This window comes from Tyto alba, unplaced genomic scaffold (genome assembly GCF_018691265.1).
Source record: "Tyto alba isolate M040663 unplaced genomic scaffold, T.alba_DEE_v4.0 Super-Scaffold_14, whole genome shotgun sequence".
Lineage (NCBI taxonomy): Eukaryota > Metazoa > Chordata > Aves > Strigiformes > Tytonidae > Tyto > Tyto alba.
Genome location: NW_024881276.1, coordinates 29,540,346 through 29,563,217, shown reverse-complemented (window position 1 = coordinate 29,563,217; position 22,872 = coordinate 29,540,346). Strand labels below are relative to the sequence as shown.

Below are 22,872 nucleotides of genomic sequence, written 5' to 3'. Positions count from 1 at the left end.
ATTACATCTTAAAGCATTCAAATTCTCAGTTCTATTTCTTTGCACTAATTGTAGTAAAAGAGTTTTTAAAGGTTCAGGATGATCCATGGGCTTAGCACTTGAGGTACCTCTCATTCAGAACTTCTGATTTTTCCAAAGATGAAGTGTGAGAAAATCACTCAAATGAAGATGTAGCTTTTTTTCCTGTATAGCTACTTATTTTAAGTTTTATGAAAGCACACAAGAGTGATAGACCACTATATTTTTAAAGCTGTTTGTTACAGCTCCACCACAGGCAATATCAAACAGTCTTGTCAGTCCTCTGCAAGGTATAAAGGCATGCAGAAGACTGAGAACAAGTGCATTCCTCGTGACTGTTTCAGTCTTGAACCATTTGGGGCTTGTGAGTTGGTGTAGTACTAAGTAAAGAGGATCCTTGTCAATCAAAAACATGTAGAATGGATGTATTTTCTTCCACAAGCCACCTAGAAGACTTCACATGGTTGTCTATCATCTGTTTGGATTTAGTTGGGGGTGGCAGGGGACAAAAGCTTGCTGCTTCCCCAGGCCAATTTTTGACTATCATTAAAATGAAATAAATGTTTCTAAAGGAAAAATTGTGGTGAGCATCATTTTCTCCTTTAAATATGTATAAAGCATTAGCATGCACTTTATGGAACTAGAATAAAACACTGAGGTATTAGTTTCATGTGTCATCCGTATAAATAAAAATACCATATGAAAGAAGGCAAATGTTGTAATTGGTGCTAATTGGCTTCTTTGATGGTAGTCATAAATATGCAGAAAATCAGACTTCTGTAAAGAGTTTGGGTCCTGCAGTTAAAATGGTAACTTGGCACTGAGATGCATACTTTTATAAGGCAATATGGTGGGATTTTAAAATTTTTTTTAAATTACTTCAGGTTTGACAGTTTGGGACTTTTTACACATGCTAATAAAACTTTTTACAGAATAAACTTTTCAACACTTTTTTTCACTGCCTACAGAACATCAAAATCTTAATGACATTCATTTTTATCAAATTCAACTTTGTTAGAGACCTTTCATTTTGGAGGATGAGAGGAAGAATCTTGTCTTTCCATTATGATAGATGGCCTCACTAACTGTGTGGTTGATGTAAGAGGTTAAGAGCTTAATGCTTGAGAAGCATCTTCACAGCTGTAGTATGTTACTAGGGAGGCTTACTATAGCAAAAGAAATGGAAAGCCTGAAGAAAACCATCTACAAGGGTTGAATAATGCTCAAGGTGGTGCATCGTGAAGGGTCTGAGAGTGTGCCATTACTGTCTGGGTTTTGAAGGTAGGGGATCCATGAGAAACTAGTATAATCAAAACCTCTGTTTCTTTTGTCATTTTTTTTTGATGTCTATGCTCTCCATCTGCCATACTGTAATACAAACTGCATGACTTTAACAACTTTTTTTTTTTTTTTTTTATTATTATAATTCTGCTGCATGGGCAATTTTGCTTTATACTTTGAGGTTTTCTTAATTTCGGACTGTTTTGTATATGTTCCCTTCTAAACTTGTGTCATGAACATGTCCTTCCTGGTGTTGAGAACTGAAAAGAACTGTTACTGCTACTTGGAGCTAGTCAAGCATAAGGAAGTTCACAACATAGGAATAGCAGGAAATGTGTTTCAACCATTCTGCTTGTTTAAAGACATACAACTTTATAGATTTTACTGATTGTTAGTGTTGTATGAGAACCTGGATTCCCTCTACTGTTGCAGTAGTACTAGCATTAATCAGTAGACAATTTTTCTAAAAAGGAAACAATAGCTGAAAAGCACTGGGGCTCGGAGAAGGTAGGCTATAGCTTGCTTCTGTAGTTAGCAGTGGCTTTTGGAGTTTAAGTGAACAACTTTCTTTCTGGACTATAAGAGCTTCCTCTATAGGACTAAGGTGTATTCTAAGCTTTGTGACCAAGTGTAAATAAGATCAGGATGAGGTCACTGCTTCTGGTTCAGTTGAGGAGTCCTATCTCTTCAAGAAGTCTTTGAAATTACATCCACAAGTTTAAGGTGATTCTTGGGATCCCATTGCACTATTTAGATATTCCGATGATACTACTGGACAGCACCACCTTTCATAAAATTCTTTGAAGAAAATTATCTGAATGAAAAATTCTTGAAAGAAATTAACTCTAAAATGGGTTACAAATCTGTTAATGTCCGTATTGTTTTCAGGCATGATCTAGCTTAAATTTTTTATTGTTCTTAATGTTAGCAATAACCTGTAAACCTGTAAGAAGAATGTTGTAAAGCAGATTCATTCGTCTGTAAAGTGAAACGTGAACATCAGTGGTGTTCACACATTTGAACTTGTGTTAGCACAAAAGTACCTAAAACAGGAGTACACCATAATATACCTTACTTTACAAAGACTGGTTTATCTCCAGCATGCCAGGGAAATGTACGCTTTGGTTAACTGATATGCTAGGGGTTATAAATGGCAGTGAGTGCCCCTTTTTAAAAATTTTGTTACTTTTTTTTCCCCCTTTTGCAAGTAACAAAGCTAAATTCTGAGACATGCAGAGGCCTGTTAAATGTGGGGTTTGTTTGATTATGATCTTTGTGAATAGGCACGAAGTATTAACTAAAAGGAGTTGAATAATTTCTGAAATACAAATTACAAAAAAAAGAGAGGAACTATTTGACAGATTTAAATAAGTTTCTAGCTGAGTACAAGAATGCAAATAAAAGAAGATTTTAGGATGAATATAGTGGAGAGAACCTCACAGCAAGGCTAATTAGATAGAAGTCTTGTGTCTCAAGGCAAAATACCAGGAGCCCTGTGACTTGGCGTAGAGAAAACATCAGAGAAATAGAGGAAGTTATATATTTAAAGAAACAGTCCTGCTGCTTTAGAGGATTAAGAAAACTGCTCTATTATAATTGGACAGAAATGGCTGTATTCTGAGAACCGGTCAGATTTGATGAATTTCACAGTAAGGAAGTAGAAAATAGGCTGCTGGAAGCAGTCCTGTGGTGCCAGAAGGGCAGCCTAAATGGCCTACAATGCTTTTTATTTTTCTTATCCTTTCTGAGATCTTTGTGTTCCTAACACCTCAGTGGTATTATAACGATATGACCATTGGCTTTCTCTTGAATTAGAGAGCTGTGTTGAGCATGTCAAGTGCTAAATTAGAGTGCCTTTTTCAGGCTTCAGGTAGTGGAACTTAAAATGTTTCCCACACTTTTCTGTCCATTGACCAGTTCTAGTGAAAAGGATACTTTTCAGAGCAGGTTGCAAGGATACAAAATGCAGTTTTTATAAATGTGCAACAAATGTGCCATTGTGAGAAAAAACCCAATTGAACAAAAAATAATATATATTTATATATATAAAGCAAGAGAGAAGTGTTAATAGAAAGCTAACATCCTTGAAGGGTTTGACTTGTTGCTAAAATCTTTAATTTTCCCAATCCTCTCCTGCTGAGCCCTTCCAAACTAAAGTATCTTGGGTAGAGTTCCAGGCAGGTTACAGTGTTCTCAGTTTGCACTGCTGTGCTCTGCCCTCCTCAGTGTGACCCTGACCCCTCAGTAAGCTGCCTGAGAGAGCGTTGCTGCTAGGAAACTCTGGTTCTTTTAAATCACCTTGAACCAATTTTTTGAGGGCTCAGCTAAACACTAGTACAGGAGAGAGGGGCAGGACCGGTTCAGATCAGCGTAGCATCTTGGAACTATACCGTTACATCTGTAGTGTTTGTAGTTGGTTTACTCGGAGCTTATGTTTTGCTGAAACGTTCCCAGTGTGATAGACTTCTTCCTTTATCTTACAGTGTGCCAAGTAATTGGCATGTATGACTACACTGCACAGAATGACGATGAGCTAGCATTCAATAAAGGCCAGATTATAAACGTCCTTAACAAGGAAGACCCAGACTGGTGGAAAGGGGAGGTGAATGGACAAGTGGGTCTCTTTCCATCCAACTATGTGAAGCTGACAACAGACATGGACCCAAGCCAGCAATGTAAGTGACCCTCTGTGCTGCCGTGCTGTGGTTATTTGTGTAGTACTTTGAGATGAAACATGCAGCATTGCTGTGATTCTGCTGTGGTTTGCAGAACTCAAAGCTTTGCCACTGCTGCACTTGTCAAAGTCTCTTTGAAGACCTTCTGTAATGCAAACCTTATTTTATCTTTGTTTTATTTTTAGTTCCCATCCCCTTTGTAGCATGTTACCCTTTATCATTTTTGCACCATGCTGTTTACATGCCTGACTCATTTTCCTAGCTTGAATTTGCTCATTGTTTTGTTTTGCTTATGTGTTGTTTTCCTCCTTTTTCTAGGAATCATATGTTGTCCATCCCCCACTCAGGCTTGAAAGTCCTCAAAGAGACCCACTATCCCATATCACTGCCCAGAGGGATGATGGGAGATGCAGCCTTGATCATGTGACTTCCAGCATGATCATCTACTGCCTTCTGAGTAGAAGAACACACTGCAGAGCAGTTTACCTCATTTTACATTAGTTGCATGTAATCGCAATGTTTGAGTTAATTACCTACAGATATAGACGCAAAATTAAAATGAAACAAAAAAGAAAAAAAAAAAAAAAAACACAAAAAAATCAGAGGATAGTGGGTCCTTTTGTGGCTTTCAGAGTTACCAAACTAATTTTTCCACCTTTGCACAGGTGCTTTCAGTAGTTTAAAAATTATTTTAAAATATATATTGTAGCCTTTTAAAGGAAAAGTATAAATTAAATTTCTTCATTGCAATTTTGTTTGTGCAAAAAGACCCACTATCAAGGAATGCTGCATGTGCTATTAAAATTGTTCCAAATGTCCATAAATTTGAGACTTTATGTATCTTTCTTTTTTATTGTTCACTTGTCCAGTGTTGTCAATATGTCGTCTTTTTTTTTATTTTATTTTTTTCTTTTTTTTATTTTAATTACAAAAGAACAGAAGGAGTTAAATCAGTTTAAGGAACTTTAAATGTGCCTAATTACAGATAAGGTATTTTGTTGTAGTTATTGTATTGTATGTATCAGGTGTTCCTTGTTGAGTGTGTAATACATTGTGGAGAGAAGACGTTAACTTCCTTCCAATGCAGGAGACATTAACCTTGCATAATGTTGTTATCCCAGTTATGTTAATTTTATTTTGCACATTATTTGCAGCTGCATACAGTTAGAAAGCACCCTGGTATGTGTTTGTCTCAGATGTTTTGGTTTTTTGAATTTTCATATCAGAAATCAATAGAATGCTACATTCATGTGGGATTTGAGAATTAACTTCTTTATTTCCATCTTGGTTACATGAAGTTTGATTTCTCATTTTTACTTTCTTATGACTATGGAACAACACATTTTGAACAAGTAATTTTCCTGACAAGAAAGAATGTATAGAAGTATCTCCCTGCAATTAATTTCCAATGTTTACATTTTTTTAAACTAGACTGTGGAATTTATACAAATTAATATTAAATGGAGCTTACAGTCAAGTTTATGTAGTAAATGTGCTGTAGCTAAGCCATGTTTGTCTTTCCAGCATTAGTTACAAGCTCTTGATGAAATGCCTGGTGCTGTCAGTGCAGAAACCCTCTCTTCCCAATGCCTCAAGCACAATATAGCTTTCTACTAATTACTTTACTATTTAGTTATGTTCTGGTTTATGTATTTCATTTATTTCTAAATTTCATGCTGGCAGTGTTGTAGCGTTTCTAATCTTACCCCATCTCCCTCCTTCTGACCTGTCATGTGGTGCAAAGAACAAGTGAAGCTCCTTATTCAATTGCACTTCAGTATTTCATCAATATGAATGTAAATTATATAAATATATAAAAACCTGCAGCTTTAACAACTGTAATACAGCCTTTAAAATCAGTTACATGTATAGATAATTAAATTCTTCATATAAAAGATAGATTAAAATGTGTTTGTTGTCTTGTTGCTGTGTACACACAGAATTCACCAAGTGGCATTAGTGCATGTCATGAATTTGCCACCAGAATAGCCTGAAGCCCACATGTTTAATTTCAGAATGACACTCGTCTTGTTTCTTTGAATATTATTTCAATATAATCACTCAGATTGATCATGAGTATCTGCAGTCTTTTGCACTTTTCTTTCTCTATTCAGTGATTTCTACATGATACAAATCAATTGCTATTTTTTGACACTTTACTGGTAGATGAATTAAATATTCTTCATTGTTTTACCATGGGTTTACATTGACTTAGGCTCTGTGTTTTGTGCCAGAAGCTCTAGTCTTGAAACGTGCACCATTGCACAGATTTTCTTTCTTTTTAGAATTAGTATTTAACATGCACAAATTTTTCTTCTACCACTCTGCCATAAAAAAAAAAATCTTCATTGTAGCCACTTGCTGAAAAATATGCTGCCTGATATGACAGAAATTTAAAAGAACTTAATACTTGTAATTTTCAGTGCCCATTGTTTTGCTTACTGAGGATGATGTAGCCAGATTTTATGCCACTATTTCAATATTGTGTGCATTAAAATGTTATTTTAATGAAAGGATATCTCTATTTCCCCATAATGAGCTGTTGTGTTGAAAGATTTATAACTTTGCTAAAAGTGTTTGTCCTAAGGGATGTTTTGCTTTTTAGGACTTCAGGCCAGAAACATACATTCTCTGTATATTGAAATATTGGCAATATTTGGATATAGGGAATTCAGATGCTGCTTTTTTTTTTTTCCCCCCGTTACTTCAAGTGAAAAGAAAAATAAAGCTATTAAGATAATCTGCAGGCTATATGTTTTCTAACATGCTTCTTAAAAAGGCTGAGAGTGGTGTCTCATGAAAGATTTTCAAAATCACAGTGACCTGAAAGTTCCTGGGGTCAGTTTTCCACTGAAGAGAAAAGAGCGTCCCCCTGTAGACCCACCCGCACGCACACGCTGGTGTGTGTCCTGCCAGGGCTCCTCAGACAGACGAGCGCTGTGTCCTACTCAACAGAGCAACAGCTTTACCAATCAGTCTGTTGCTGAGAACAGATAATTCACAAAAACTTCGAAACACATTTAAAATGGCTTAGACAAAGATATTCAAACCGTTGTGGCTTATGTTGACATGCATTGTTGGAATACCTATAATGTTTATTTACTCAGTTATTAAAGTTCTTAAGTGTGCTACTATAGCTTGGCATGGTAGTGTTTAATCTTCCTTGCAATCAGCGATTTCCCTCCAGTAGCAGGGACCAGGATACTGCACTTACTCTTTCTTACCTGTCTGGAATTTTTGTTTATATGAGAAAGGGAGTATAAAAGTAGTTCTTTAATAAAGAAATTAGGTTATTTCCATCAAAAAAATAATTTTCCAGGGTTGTGTCTCAATCCACTTTGGACCCTCTCTCCTCCTTCCTGGTTCATCAGAAAAGACCTTAAACCTCTGAAGGCACACAGTCCCCTCCCACAGCCGCAGATCCAGACTGCAGCAAGCAAACCTATTTCCAAAAGCACAGTGGCCTCCTGTGATGGAAATGTGCCCACGCTCTTCTGCCCTTGAATTTGTGGCTGCAAAGCCAACACTTATCCCAGTCAAGGCTGAAACAAGGCTTGTATAGACAAAAATAAGAAACCATTCAGATGACTTTCAATTTTATTTTTATTTTAAGTTAACATTAAGAAAAAGATCAGTCTCGCTGTTTCCTGGTCAATTGAATGCATTCTTTATATTAATTTTCATGGGCCAAGTATATTTTCCCTTTGCGCAGGGGCTGTCACTTGAGGGGTACAGAGGAGACTGGATTTAGAGACCATTCCAGGTGGTGGTTTTTTGTTCACAGTTTTTTTGTTTACCTTGAGAAGAAATTCCTCTCTATTCAGCTGCTGAGGAAGAATTCCCATGCATGTTCTTTCAGGGAATTTGTTAATATCAATTCTAATACTTTAATTCTGTCCAAGACAACTCACGAGTCTGAAATGTGGGTTTATCAAGAACACTTTGCTTTATATTCAGAATCAGTTCTATTTAAATCTCAGTTCTGTTGGAGCTTCAGTGGCATCTCTTTCAGTCCCTGTGAGCTCACTGAACACATTTTAAAATGGCCTGTTACCATAACCTTCCTGCAAGGCAGCAAAATAACTGCATGTTCTGGTTTTGTTCCCTGCTTTTAAAGCAGTTCTTTTTAGTTCCTTGTCATTATTGATTCCAGCGATTTAACTTCTTGTTAAATGGCTCCTTATATGCAGTCCTCTTCTGATTACAGTAAGTGGCTTATTTTTAGGTCTTTTTTTTAGGCAACTTCAGTAAATCCAGGGACAACATATCTCGAATATTATTTAATCAGTTGACTTGCAAGCTAAGTGCATGCACACAGACAACTGGATAACAAGCTGCTACTTGGCTAAATAGCAATTACTAAGGTGACCTTTCGATTCCAAACCCCGGAAGGATGTTTTCTGAAGGTTGTTCTGATTACAGTTATAAATTATTTTCATGAAGACTTAATTTCCCACTCAAACTTTATTGGCTTTTCTAATTGTTGTTTGATTGATTGCAAAGGAGCTCTTTACCATAGATAAGGATTCATGTGGAGTTATTTTCCATGTGAGGAGAAAATGTGAGAGTTAACTATCTGGTGTAACCTAGTAACGATAGTATGTGTAAACATACTTCTGATATATGCAACAAATTTCTGTAGCTTGTTACAGCAAGTTCTGTTCCCCTCCCTTTTCCATACATCTTGATTTGGAAAGTTCTTTTTTTTTTTTTTTAAAAAACAAACAAACAAACAAACAAACCAACCAAACAAAAAAAAAAACACAACAAAACCCAAGGATTACCCTTGTAGCCCTGTAGTGCTCCTCCTCAGCACAAAAATTCAGATTGCAATGTCTGTGTAGAGGCAGAAACTAGCTTGAATCAAACCTCTAACTCTTCTTCTGTAACTTCTATTAATCCTGTGGAGCATCACAGAATAAGAAGTCAGGTTTTAGAACAAGTTAAATCTTGTGGAATAGTTTTAATTAAGCATTTCATAGGAAAGGTAGCTGTTAGTGTCTAAAGGTGGAAAGATGTTTATACCCGAGGTAGCTGTCCTACAGCAAGCGGGCGCAGAGCGTTTAGGCGGTGTTGGATTCCTTGTGGTGCTCCCCGGTCACAGGACTTGGCTCCATTCTCTAGCACGAGTTTCTCAGCTGTTTCTTCGTGCCCCACCTACCTTTTTGAGCCTGACCCCTCGGCGGCAGCCGGCCCGAGCAGCAAGAAGGAAGCTCTGTGCCGATACGCTCTTCAGTTCCCGGCTTCTGCGTTTGGTCGGCCCAGGTCCCGGCTTTTCACCCGCAGAGTGCTGACCTGGTGCTGCCGGCACGGCTGGGCACCCACCCGTGGGCACCCCCGTCTGTGCCACAGACGGAGGTTTTCCGTCCCCTGGCCTAGATGGCTGAAACCGGCTTCGTGGGTTTTTCCATCACACTCATCTCTGCCAAGTGCAGTTTTCTCTGCTGAATTGTTTCACACGTTGGAGTAATTCTGGATCCAGATGAGTGTTACGATCAATCTGTTTTGATTCCTTCACTTTATTTTTTTTTGGGGGGGTGGGGTGGGTGGGGAGACCTGAAGCCAGGAAAGATGATGGCTGGAGGTCTGCCTGAGAAAGTGAAAAAATAATAAAATGTTGTTTATTAAGAGATATGAACTTTTAGAATACTACATTTAGTTACCACGTTTTTGATTCCAAGTGAAGTACCTGTACAACATCTGCATTTTTGCAGAAGACGATGTAAAATTGGACTGTGCAGTTCCTTCTGCTTGGGTCCATGGCTGATGCTCTTGACTGATTTGCTGTTACTGTACAGTAAGTGGTCAGGGGCTCAAGATAGGTCCTGGGTCATAATTCAGAGGTGAGATTTAAAGTTACCTGATGTGATATAAGCCAATCCAGGAATCGGTTAACTCTGCCAATTTATATTTAAGATGGTTCCATGCCCTCACACGTAGGATGTGATTCTCCCCAAGCAGATTCTGGAAAGTGAGTGGCAGACACGTTTTGTTTTTTTTCTGAAAGGCATTAGTAGGCTTCCTTCCCAGCTCTGTCACCTGTTGTCTTCCCCTCCTTCCCTTGATTGAATAATAAAACAACTATTTTGTTTTTCATAGAAAATACAGTAATAACACTAAAACACCACAGAAAGATTTTGCTATTGCAAAATGAAGATGGGAAGATGGTGGTAGTGTATCACAAGTGTATGTTGTTGAGGACTACACTCAGACATGTTCTAGAATTAAAAAAAAAAAAAAAAAAAAAAAAGGAAGGTAGAAATTGTTATGAAAGATCCTTGACTCTGCTGCTTGGCCTGTGTGTATTGTCAGTGTCAATCTCTCTCCCTGTTAATAGCTGACTGGTGTGAACAGGAGGAGGCACGTGTTGGTGGTGACTGGTCTTGGCAAAAACAAAGTAACGCTTAATATTTTGCAAGTGGGACTTTCCAGACTTGTTTCTAGATCCTACATCCATCCTTCTCAGAGGGAAATGCTTTGTTCTAACGAAAATTGGACGTATTAGTCCGGTTGAGGATTTATAAACATGCTGAAATCGTTGAAAATAGCTGTGAAATGGGACATTGCATCACAGAAGCTTGAGATGGAGACATCTGTTTGATCATTAGACTCTGAGCTGTCCTCCACAATAGCTTGAGATGTTCTCTCAGTGGAGGGTTCACCCCACAAGATATTTATGGGAAATTGGTGGCTGCATCTGAATCTAGTTGATAAGAAGAGTGAATGCTGAATTGCTGTAATTTGTCTGAGTGAAGGATTGCTGTCATAGTGTGCTATTCCCCCCTGCTTAAGGTTTTGGAGGAAAACTGTGACATAATTTTTTACTGCTTCTGGTTCCCTATAATAGATCAGATTCCTGTCTACTGTGATCTTGTCATTGCGGGCTGGGCCAGCATGAGAGGTACGGAGAAATCTGGCAGTTACTTTTTTTAGAAAATCTCCCTGAATTAGAAGAAATCGGAATTGTGCCTGTGTACGTAGTGCAAGTTCCACAGCAGAACCTTCCTTCTGAAAAATCAACATCTCTTGTGCATTGCTTTCAAGCTTAGTGGTTAGCTTGTAAGACCCATATTTTTGATGGCTGACTTTGTAAGGAAAAAGAACAACTCATTTACTTAGAATGATATTTGAAATTATAAATTATTTTTTACATTTCTAAACTCCCTTAATCCTACAGGTCATATGGTGGTAGGAGGTCAAAGCACGGATTTCTAGTTACAGCATTCGTATGTTGGTTCTGTAAGTCCAGACAAAGTAACCAGTCTGGCGAGTGTGTGTAAATGCCTCTGCTTGGGGTCAAACTGGTTATTCAATTTAAAGGGCAGAAATTTGAGTATTCACAGTACTGTGAGCATACCAAGTCAGCTATCGTAATTTCCACATTCTTTTCTGAGTTTACTAGGTTGTAGCTAAGGATTCAAATCCAGCACCTTTCAAGATGGGATTCAACACTCTACTTTCTCAGAGCGGGAGAGAAAATATGAAAGAATGGGGCACTCAGTAACTGAAAAGACAAATGCCAGTGCCTGGTTTTAAGTACCTGAATGGCTATATGCATGAGGGACTATCTGTGCTTTAAGTTAGAAACATTAACCAATTCTACACTGAGGTAAGGTCCCGTACTTTACCCATGGCAGAGCTTTCCCATCTGTTGGTGGAAATGTCTGATATCAAGGGCGCTTTCCAGCCCCTAGCAGGGGTCTCTTTTAGTGAATTGAACTAGTGAATGTTATTATTACAGCTGCAAGGGGAATTTAGATGTTCATAAAAGTACTTTGCACAGCACTTTGGCATCCATGAAAAACTAGCTAGAGCCCTCTGGCCTGGAATTTCCACTTGGAAAGGGACCCAGTTCTTTGGTGTTTTTAATACAAAGGCGAAAATCTTTGTACTTGTGCACCTCATGAAGAAAATCCCTTATCAGAAAAGTGTCTCCTGCATGTTCTGCTCAGATTGAAGCAGGCTATTTTCCAAATATTTAGTGTTCAAAAGTGGACCATTTGTTGAAGTTCAGAGTAGCCCATTTATATCCCAGTTGACTGGCTGTCAAGCTAGCTGCTAAAACATATTATGATTCAAAATATTAAATGCTTCCTCTAAAAGGTTGGTGGTTGGAAACCACACTTCAATCCAAGGTCATCAGCATCTTTGAACAGTAAGCTTCCCCAGTCTCTAGAGAAAAATAATTAAATACTGTTCCCTTTTAATGAAGCTGACAGTGCATGGGGAGAACTAGTTCTGTTTATTAGACCTCTGATTTACATGATAACTAAGAAAATGCTCTGAAAGTGGCCATTTATTAAACAGAAATTAAACTTTTGGTTTTTGAAATGTGCCTAGCGCTGTGATTATTTTGGCATCAAATTGATAATTCTCAAAACCTACCTTTTATTTAAAAAAAAAATTCAATTGGATCTTCTAAAGGACTGCAATGTACTGTATCTCAAAGGAGGGTTATCAATATGCTTATGCTTCCAATCTGATCTGTTCTTGGCTTCTTAATCATAGAGGAAACTGCCTTGATTGTCTGTATCTACTTTTTTTTTCTTTTTTTTTTTTTTTTAATTAAATTTTTAAGTCAAATCTATCATTATCTTTTCAGGAGCACAGATTAGTTGAAGCAGCAGTTGAAGATAGTCCATGAAAAACTTAATGGTGATACATGTGGACCTTGATAGTGGCATAGTACAGAATCAGCTCCTGAGTTACATTCAGGAAGCTAAAAATGCAGTAAATACTATCTCAGTATTAACTTTATATACAGAGAACTGAAAGAGTTGTCCAGGGTGTGATGTGATTAGGAGCAGTAGTGGTTCGCTTTGTGAAAGCATATGCAAGCGTGTCAGATCTCAGTAGGTTGGTGTCATTGTTGATGCTGGTGAACAATGTAAAAAAAAAAAAAAGCCTTGACCATTTTAAACCCCATGAACTGAAGATCTCCTTGAATAGTTTTGGGGCAGAACTTTTTCTATAAGGAGAGTTTGTTTCAGTGGGGAATATACTGAATATGCCCATACTTTGTTGAGGAGTGGGGGAAAGAAACTAGAGAATTTTGATTGTGTAGAAATAGTTGTAAATAGTGCATTTTTAAAGCAAAATAATTTCAACCTGTTTGAAATCACCTTTGCTTTTTGAAATACATTTTATTTTATGCAGAAAAGTAATAAAACTAGTTTTAAAAGTGAAACTGGAGGAAAACATTCTGCTTGCCAGTCTCAGATGAATTTAATTAACCTCAGCTGAAAAATATTGGCTTACAGAAAAAATTGTAATTTAATGTTCTGGTCTAATTCAGAACAGAAAATGAAATTTGAGATTCTAGAATTTATACAAAAATTTTAGCATCTACACAGGGATAAACACAAGAGTGGTGTTTTGCAAAAATTAAAGGACAAAGATGATGGAAGATGAGTTCTTAGTTTCAAACTTTTCCCATGCTTTTCAAGATAAAGGAGAAATTAATCAACCTTTTCGGCTTGGCCTATAAATTAGTGAAATGTGTGGAGTAATCTCCACTGACCTTCATGTGTTCTGGCTCTAGTCCTCCAAATATTTAGAAGCAGTTTTTAATTGAAGTGTGAAGAAGTAAATAAGCTCTGCAGTACCTCCTTGATTTGGATGCCTACTTTGACTTCAAGGCAAACCTTGAATTTAGAGTATCAATAAACTGAGGGGTTATATATAATTCCAAAGTGCCCATCAGGGCATAAGGTCACTGTAGCCCTCTTTCCTAATTTTGTTCCCTTTTAGGGTATGTCTACATTTTCGTTGGCAATAATACCAGATTAAGTCTTTTCCTCCTTTTTTATTAACACACATCCATTTGGGGATTTGTTTTACGGTGTGGCTCCAGTTGAATGACACAGCTAAAGGGTACAGTCTGCTTCAGAGTGAGGTTGGAAGTGGGCAGGTAGCCGTAGGGGGCACATTTAAGCTTTGCCAACAGAGAAAAGTTAGCACTTAGAAATGGCCTTGATTTGAAAAAAAAAAAAAAAAAAAAAAAAAAAAAAAAGGCTGTTAAATACGATGTTTTGAATCCCTAACAGATGAAGCATTGTTAGCGTTGTGCCACTACATGTGAATAATAAGTGTACTGAGCAGGCAGTAGTTACTGTTCATTAAGCATTACTTGAACCACTACAGAACTGAATCAATTTGCAAATGACTGTAAGTAAAATCTAGGATCCTTTTATGTTTTCCAGGGTGTGCAGACTTGCATCTTCTGGATATGTTGACGCCTACCGAAAGAAAAAGGCAGGGGTACATCCACGAGCTCATTGTCACGGAAGAGAACTATGTAAATGATCTGCAGTTGGTCACAGAGGTAAGATGGCACAGCAGCTTTAGGAGCAGGTTTTAATCACTCATCCTTTTAAAGTAAGTCAATAATTTCAATGTGCAAACTCATTTTATATCACTGCTGTGTTTGACTTCCTAGGGATGATATGCATTAAATTTTCATATTTAGATATATATGCATGTGTGTATGGTTGTGGGTGCAACTGACGTTAGGCCTCACCACTAAAACACTGATGATTAAAGTATCATTCTAGTAAATCCTTCTTGCTCCTGATTTTGAATGTTTATTTCTCGTGTATAAGTTCTTAAAGCTTGAAGCGTGTTCTCCACATTCACAGTGTCACTCATTTATCACTTACTGTGATTTTATTGAAATGTTTACAGGGTGCATCTCTTATGTGGAAAAAAAGGGAATTAGTACAGGCAACTGATTTAGACAATTCTTTTGACAAAGAAGGAAAGCCCTTTTTTGAAGGAGAGGTCAAGATATGCAAGCCTGAGGCACTATGAGGATAAATCAGAACTTCCATAAGAGTCCAAAGTAAAATAAGTTTTCAGTTGTATTATCAAAGTAATCCTGGGGTATTTTGCAGGAGACCTCTGACTAAAATTCCCAAGTTTTAAACAGATTATCCAGGTCATAATCGTACCACCAACACAAATTAAGAGTATTCTCTTTTAAAGCTATATGCTGCTCACAAGCGTCGCTATCAGGGAACACTGTGAATCTCGAGGGCACAGCGCATGTTTGATTTCTGTTCCACTCCATGTCAGGTGCTACTCTGATGTAAAGTTTTCTCACCTCCAGACTAAGGAAATGAGCATCATCAGCCTTAGTCACTTTAATTATACTTACCATATACTTTCTAAATTGTTTAATTTTCTGAATCTACAGATCTTCCAGAAACCACTAATGGAATCTGAGCTGCTAACAGAAAAAGAAGTTGCTATGATTTTTGTTAATTGGAAGGAGCTGATTATGTGCAATATAAAACTACTGAAGTAAGTTGTTTTGTTTTTTTTTTTTTTCCCTCATACTTAGCAATATCAAAACCATGGGTCTCTCCCTCCACTTCTCCTTTTAGCTGCATGAAAATATCTGCCAGTTATGCAAGGAGTAACCAAAAGGACCATGCATTTTTCCTTGTTGGAAAAAGCAAAATATTAACAAAGTTTGCTATGACTTACTGTTGTTGTTGAGAAAAATCTAGCAGTTCTTTGCTGAGTAAGTATTTGCACGCACTTTGTTCTTGGTGTACATGTGCTCCCGAAGGCAAGATCAACCTCTCCTGAAGCGTAGTGCCTGCCAAGGCTCCCCACAGTCCTGTTAGAGGCTTTTACTTCCCCTGTCACGGCCCATACCCGGTTCTGATCCTATTATCTGTGAATGCAAAACAAGGCCCAACAACCTCTGCCTCCCCTATTCTGAGTTAGCTGATGCATTCCTTTAGTTACTGGAGGCTTAGAGCACCTGAATGAGCTGGTTTGTGAGAAGCGGCGCCAGCAAAGCCTGGTTTCCTATGGATTTGTGTCCAGTGTACCCTGCACCTTTTCTTCCAAAGTGTCCAGCTACTGCAACGCCAACTCTCTACTCCACACAGTGCAAGCGCCATTATTTCTCCCTTAATTCTCTGTGGCCTCTGATGCATCCAGTTCCCTCCTGCTTGCATCCTTCTCACCCGTCCCTCCTGCTTCAGCAAGACACGGTAAATGCTGTGGCTGGTTTGGAGGCATGTGCACGCAGGTTGCTCATCTGGTCATTGCCAGAGAAACTGAGTGAGGATTGAGTTAAACCTGCATCTTCAGTAGCAAGAGGATTAACAAAGTTCCTTTTTTCCCTACTGAGTTGCTAGTTTTTGTTGAACTTACAGATATCTTATAACTTTGAGATCAATCTCCTTTTTTGCAAACTGTATTTGAAAATGGCCTACAAGTTGAAAAGTTACAGCAGTGATAGGACAGATGCTGGCAGCTCAATGACAGGAAACCAGGCCAAAAACTAGAAGCAGCTTTGAGCTTAAAGTAGTGGTGAGGTTTTTATCCCTCATTCATGAGCATATCTGTTATTCTCCTTCTAAACTAATAGAAAAGGAAATTACATTCCTCTTTATCTTGTATCCGATCTGGCATTACGTTTAAGTTAATGTCAAGTAAGAGTTTGGTTACCACAAGAGACAAAAATGTTGGCTGAGGGTGCAATCTTGATTACTGTATTCTTAAAATATGCAATAAATCTTGTGGCTGATCTCAGGGGTCTCTTTATTTCAATAATGAATAAGAATCAAACCATTTATTACATAAACGAGGAATCATTCTTTAGTGGTCTCCTTATAAAACACACATGACCTTTTCATGTTTAGGGCTTTGCGTGTGCGTAAGAAGATGTCTGGAGAGAAGATGCCAGTGAAAATGATTGGTGACATACTGACAGCTCAGCTGCCACACATGCAGCCGTACATTCGGTTCTGTAGCTGCCAGCTCAATGGGGCAGCGCTCATCCAGCAGAAGACAGATGAAGTCCCTGAGTTCAAGGAGTTTGTTAAAGTAAGAGAATCAGCAATTACCATTAATTCTGTACGCTGTAAATTTAGCTCATCATTTTGCTAATTTGCAAAACATAGTCTCAAACAGTGTTCTATGTTGGGCTAGAGTGAAGCGTCTTCAGACTTAAGTACTCATTGAAAGAATACATTTTTTCATTGAAGGAATACATTTTTTCAAACAACTATAGACCTATAAAATACTTTGTTCCATAATGGTTTTGCTGTAAAATGGTGGGACAGTAAGAAGAGGCCCTTCTCTTGTACAGGCAAGGCAGGTGAAGAACATGTTGTAAAAAATACAAGAAATTCTACTGCACTGACATTGTGATCTAAGAATAGAGTTAGCTGAGGCATGGTGTTTATTTGTTGCTTTATCTTTTCCTGTCTTGGAGGAGCTCAATTTGCAGCGTTTTAAACAAACTGACTAACACCACTTTACCTCTCTAATGTTTCAGAGGTTAGCAATGGATCCTCGCTGTAAAGGAATGCCACTATCAAGTTTTCTACTAAAGCCTATGCAACGGGTAACAAGATACCCACTAATAATTAAAAATGTACGTTCTTTTGCAAAGATGATATTTTTGATGCTGCTTTGCTTATAGCTTAATTACAGGGTAGTTTCCCTATTTGTGTCAAGCTTTATCACTGTTAGATATCTGATGTGCTAGGGAACGTGAGGTATCCTTCTATATTTGATCACACTAGAGAAAATGTGGTAAATCATTTGGCTTCAGCAAAATGACTCAGTATTTCCATTAAAAACAGAGGTGAAACTTGCACACAAAGAACCAGAAAGCAGTTAAGTGATGAATGAAAACTTTAAAATTCAGATAACAGAAATAATGGTTCAATCTTACGCTCATCTTTGCCTTTTTCCCCAGTGTCATTCCCTTACCATACTCTGGTAAATGGCATTCAGTGTGCAAGCCGGAATGACAAATTGTTGCAAGTTACCTTGCTGCACAGCTTATGTTGCCCGATAACTTCCAACCCTTTCCTAACTTTCATTTGTTGCCTAACGCCTACCATCCTGAATAATGTTATTGAACTTGGCCCAAGATTTTCACAGGAAAGAATTATAAATTGGATGTTGGCGTTTAAAAGATTCCTTAAACAGTCATGGATATATTTCTGTATATGGCTGGAATTTGCATACTTACGTCAGAAGAGTGAGCAGCGTACTGATGCAAAGGCTCTGCAGGCAGGCATGCATTTCAGCTGTTCACAAACAGACTGTGAGTTTGTCTATTTTTCATGTTTGTCGAGGAGGAAAATGGATTTGGAACATACTGTCTGGCTCTGATCAAAATGAAGAAATAAAACAGAAGTATAGGGCTGACGATATGAATACCTTTTAACTGCAGATAATGGAAAAGTCTAATGTGTTGTATTTATCTGTAGATAATAGAAAACACTCCTGAAAACCACCCTGACCACAGCCACTTGAAGCACGCTCTTGAGAAAGCAGAAGAATTATGTTCTCAAGTAAATGAAGGTGTGCGGGAGAAGGAAAATTCAGATAGGCTGGAGTGGATCCAGGCTCACGTTCAGTGTGAAGGCCTGTCAGAGGTAAACAAAGTGCTGTCTAGAGTAACTCAAATGTGGGCACACTTCTCCACCGGTCGGGAAGAAACCATGGCTCACTTATGGCACTGCATCAGGGCACGAACAGTGTGATTTCACTCCTGCACGTGATCCTTTTTGCTGCTTGTGTTATTGCCTTCTATATGATAAATGCTGCTTTGGTTGCCTGGCTCTGGACTACTACGAGGTTCAGTGCTGTGATTTTCAACCACAGCTTTTCGGTTTCATAGCTCTTCATAGTGCAGTGGTTTTTGTACTGCCGTATCTCATCCTGAAGCTATACCTGACCATCCTGGAGTGATTTAAAACTCATCACAGAAAATATTTTTTGTGATCAAACTTTGTATACATTTTGAAAACTCAAGAATACTGATCAAGTTTATCTCAAGGCTTTACAGAGAGAATCACTGCTTCCCATTACATATTGTTTTCTAAGGTAACATACTAAGTTTCTCTACTGAAACTATAATGAAAATATTGTGTCAGTATGTCCCGAAAAGGATGGAGGATATTTTGATGGCTTCCCTATTACTGGTGAAGAAAATAGAGGCAGACAGGTCACAAGTTGATTTTCAAAGTATGTACTGAGTTTTCAGTTCTAGAAGATAAAAAAAAAATAATAAGCACCGGTTGGTTTACAAACTGAAAAAAAAAGCATTTCGTCTAGTGAAATCTGACTCTTTCAGGGGAAAGACTTGTACGACAATGTCGGAAGGGTCAAAGACACATTCAGCTGTCTTACAACTACTGCCTGAAGGAAGATGACTGCTTTTATCTTTCGTACATGATGTCTGGCCCTAGAACACCAAAACTATTATCTGAAAGACCAACTGGCTGCTTGCTGACACCGTAACGCCCGCCAGTAGCAGCAGCCTTGAATCTGTGGCAAGGAGCAATCCAGCCTTCCCCCTGTTTTCTGTCTGGGATGTTTCTAATCTGTAAAAGGAACCACTCCAGGTCTAGCTGCCCAGCCAACTAGGATGACAGGATCCGTACCATCACCTAGTGATAATAAGCCTGAAACTTACACTTCAGGAAACAGCAAGCCTCTGCTCATCTGGTAACAACCTCCAGATGAGTCTTAAATTCTGCCAGTTCCAGCCAGTGGTCAGCAGCTGTCCTCTAACTCCAGGTCTCATGGGTACACAAAGACAGGCTATCTGGAATTCCTTTGGTGTGTTTTAATGGGTGAAATTCAAACACAATTCAGAAATTCAGGCCTTGTTAAGAAAGCTCGGTGTCTGGAGAGGCCATTTGCTTAGCTACTGTTAATCCAGGACAAGTCAGCGCCAGCTCAGTTCCACTCAGAGATGCATGCACGTGGCAGAGAAAATCAAAAGGAAGTATAAATGCTTTTGGCTTCTTTCTGACTGTCCAGGCCATGCCCTGTGCAACTGATGGGCTGCCCTAAAGTTAATTTTTATCTAGCCTTTCTATGACTTGCACTGCTTATCATGCGCAAGGCAGAGACATTGCTCATCATCCCTGTGACACAAATCGAAACCAATGTCAGGACTCAAAACTATATTTGATCTCTTTCAGGGGAACCTCGATTGTTTTACTTTATACAGTGCGTTGTTGTTCTTCTTCTACTTTTCGCAGCAACTCGTATTTAATTCTGTTACAAACTGCTTGGGACCACGCAAGTTTCTGCACAGTGGGAAACTCTATAAAGCCAAGAGTAACAAGGAACTGTATGGCTTTCTGTTCAACGATTTCCTCCTCCTGACTCAGATCATAAAACCTCTTGGGTCTTCTGGCACAGACAAGGTCTTCAGCCCCAAGTCTAATCTGCAGTACAAAATGTACAAAACTGTAAGTACTGCTCTTAAATGGTGACTAAGATGATTGTACGCTAGCAGTGCGTGTAGCAGGCAGCAGCTCCCATACCGGGTGTGTGGGCAATAGCCTTTTTATAGAAGAGGATTGAAAGCTTTGTCATGCGGTGAAGAAAATTAACTGTATCCCAGCCAAAACCAGTACATGAGGATTCCAGGGACTGATGGTGAGAAAGCTGGTTGTTTGCTTTAGGGAAAACATGAAAAGATGCTTTTGAAGTTTTGCTAAAACAACCTCTTCAACAAGAGGTCACGTGTATCGGGGAGTGATGGGGACGGTAGTGTTTGCCGCTCTCTGTGGGAAAGGAGAGATTGCTCCATTCATGAGGCTGCTTGCTTGCTTCAGGAGAAGTGTTCCCAGACTCTGGAGGCACCTATATCTTTCATAATAAGAAAATTCTTAGAAATTGCATATCTGAAGAAAGATGGGAGGCAGGCAGAAGGGGAAAGATACCGCAGGCACAAGATAAATCTGTTGTAAATCGCTCTGTGTTGAATGCATCTGTTCGGATATTGTGCAGTAGAACTCTAGCTTTGCCTAATGTTTTACAGCCCATTTTTCTAAATGAGGTACTAGTAAAATTACCCACAGACCCATCTGGAGATGAGCCCATCTTCCATATCTCCCACATTGATAGAGTCTATACACTCCGGGCTGAAAGCATTAATGAAAGGTAAGTACCTGTGTAGGCCATGTTAGTACTGAGTTTGAAAGTCTGGTGCAAATGTTTATGATGTACACATGCATAGCAGTCTCCAAGCAGTTTATCTTGCAAGACTGGAGAATTCCTCCTGCTTGAGAATACGGTGATACTCAATATATCAATATAAAGGAGGGAGAAATAGTGATGTTTCCTGAATTCTCATAAGACAAATGGCTAGGAGGGCTGATGCATAGGCTGTATTTCACAACATTTTACATTAGCATCAGGAAGTCAGAAGATGCGATCCTATCTTCTTGTGTTAACATCTGTTTGTTTGTGCCAGTGCAAGCTTTTGTATGACTATATGTTGAATGAGATTGAGGAACAGGTCAGAATTAGAACTTGAAGCAAAAACCTGCCAAACTAAACCCAGTTAGTTTTATTCTGGTTCATTTCAGAGTGAAACAGTCAAAGAAACTGCAACCTCAAAACCTCAGCTGGTGATATTTGTCTCTGGCAAGCTTATGGAGACAGGATTACACTGATTTATACTGAAAAGGTTTCTCTACACGAATATAAGGTCTTGAAAGATAACCCGTGTTAAAAAGTGAAAGCTGAAAGTGCATCAAACCCCTCCCCTCTAGTATAGCCTTTGTGCTATACCATCTTACAAATGTCTGGCCCCCTAAAAATTCTGATGTATAAAACTGTATAAAACTTCTTTGCTCCCTGCCTGCCTGGCATTGTTATTCATTATTATTTATACACATAGTTTTTCTTGCTAAAGATTGTAATTTTATGGATCCCACTTGTCCTTTGGGATGCTGTCTGTCCCTCTTTGACAGAATGAACAAGTGTTGTGGTTAGACCCTTGGTGATGAAAATTGACGCAGCCTGTCCAGCTTCGGATCCGTTGCACAACTCAGACTATAGCAATAAGCATTTGTTCTGCGTCAGAGCACCCACAGCAGTAGCCAGAAACATCTACACTCTGCACCACATTCATCCTGCCTGGCTCGAGGAACTTCAGCGAGGTGCTTAGGCACGCTATGCTGGGCCATCGGTGGAAGGAGCCAGATCTGCACATGCTGAACGCCCTCTGGAGGTGTCTGCCTCTCTCCCATCGCGAGAGAGAGAGAGAGCCCACCCACAGGCACTGCTATCCGAATTTGGGCACTCTGCTCAAATGCCTTTACTTACATGGGATACAGCCTTTAACTTTCTTTTATGCCAGAATTGCTTACTAAATAAATGCAGCATTTTAGGTGAAATACCTCCAGGTTTTCATTGTTCACTTGCTTTTAACTAAGAGCAACAGAAATAAAACGTTAGCATCAACGAGTGATTAATTTGCCCATTTAGTCTTAAAAGACCTTTATGATCAAAGGCCTGGTATACTTCTGAAGCTGCTGTTTACCATTTAGGGCTGAGTTGGAAGACAGAATTGTCCTTAAGTGTTTTGTTTTCCTCAACAGCTCTCTGTGCAGAATACAGGTGAGTGTTCAGACCCAAATCCAGACCAATGCAAGTAGCTGCAATGCCTTGTAGAGCAGCAGCTCTTCATTTTGGGATCATAAATGGATCCACAACTTCTAGATTCTCTCATTTTGCCTTGACTCAGGTCTCAGGCTCCCTTGTGTGTCACAGCAATTCTTGTAAACCCTTGAGGTCCCTTGGTACTCCTCCTTCCACGCTTTTTCTCTCTCAATCTTTCCACGCGGTCTCTTAAGTATTAAATGATTTCCCAGAAGGGCCCGTAGGGAACCATGATCATTCATCATCTCTGTATTTCCTGAGTTATGCTTCATGTGTCCCAAGGCTCAGCAGGATTTTGATATGAAACCTCAGGGGTCAAGAAAAGTGGCCACCTCTGCAATGTATCTGTAAATGTGCTGTGAATTCCAGTAAGATCTGCAGGCAGACAGCTTCAGTGTAGCAGAGCCTGTGGTTGGGAAGGAGGGACAGCTTTACTTTTGTCTGCTCTGGTCCA

General features: G+C 38.9%; 1 protein-coding gene across 1 annotated transcript in view; it reads left to right on the top strand.

The window, feature by feature from the left end:
- Positions 1-22,872, top strand: part of ITSN1 (intersectin 1) — a 138,764-nt gene that overhangs the window by 113,340 nt on the left and 2,552 nt on the right. The window contains exons 30-37 of the mRNA XM_042789009.1: positions 3,783-3,974; positions 14,177-14,298; positions 15,169-15,275; positions 16,634-16,817; positions 17,272-17,370; positions 18,218-18,385; positions 20,003-20,215; positions 20,791-20,912. Of these exons, the coding sequence (XP_042644943.1) occupies positions 3,783-3,974; positions 14,177-14,298; positions 15,169-15,275; positions 16,634-16,817; positions 17,272-17,370; positions 18,218-18,385; positions 20,003-20,215; positions 20,791-20,912 (1,207 nt within the window). The remainder of the gene's footprint in view (positions 1-3,782; positions 3,975-14,176; positions 14,299-15,168; positions 15,276-16,633; positions 16,818-17,271; positions 17,371-18,217; positions 18,386-20,002; positions 20,216-20,790; positions 20,913-22,872) is intronic.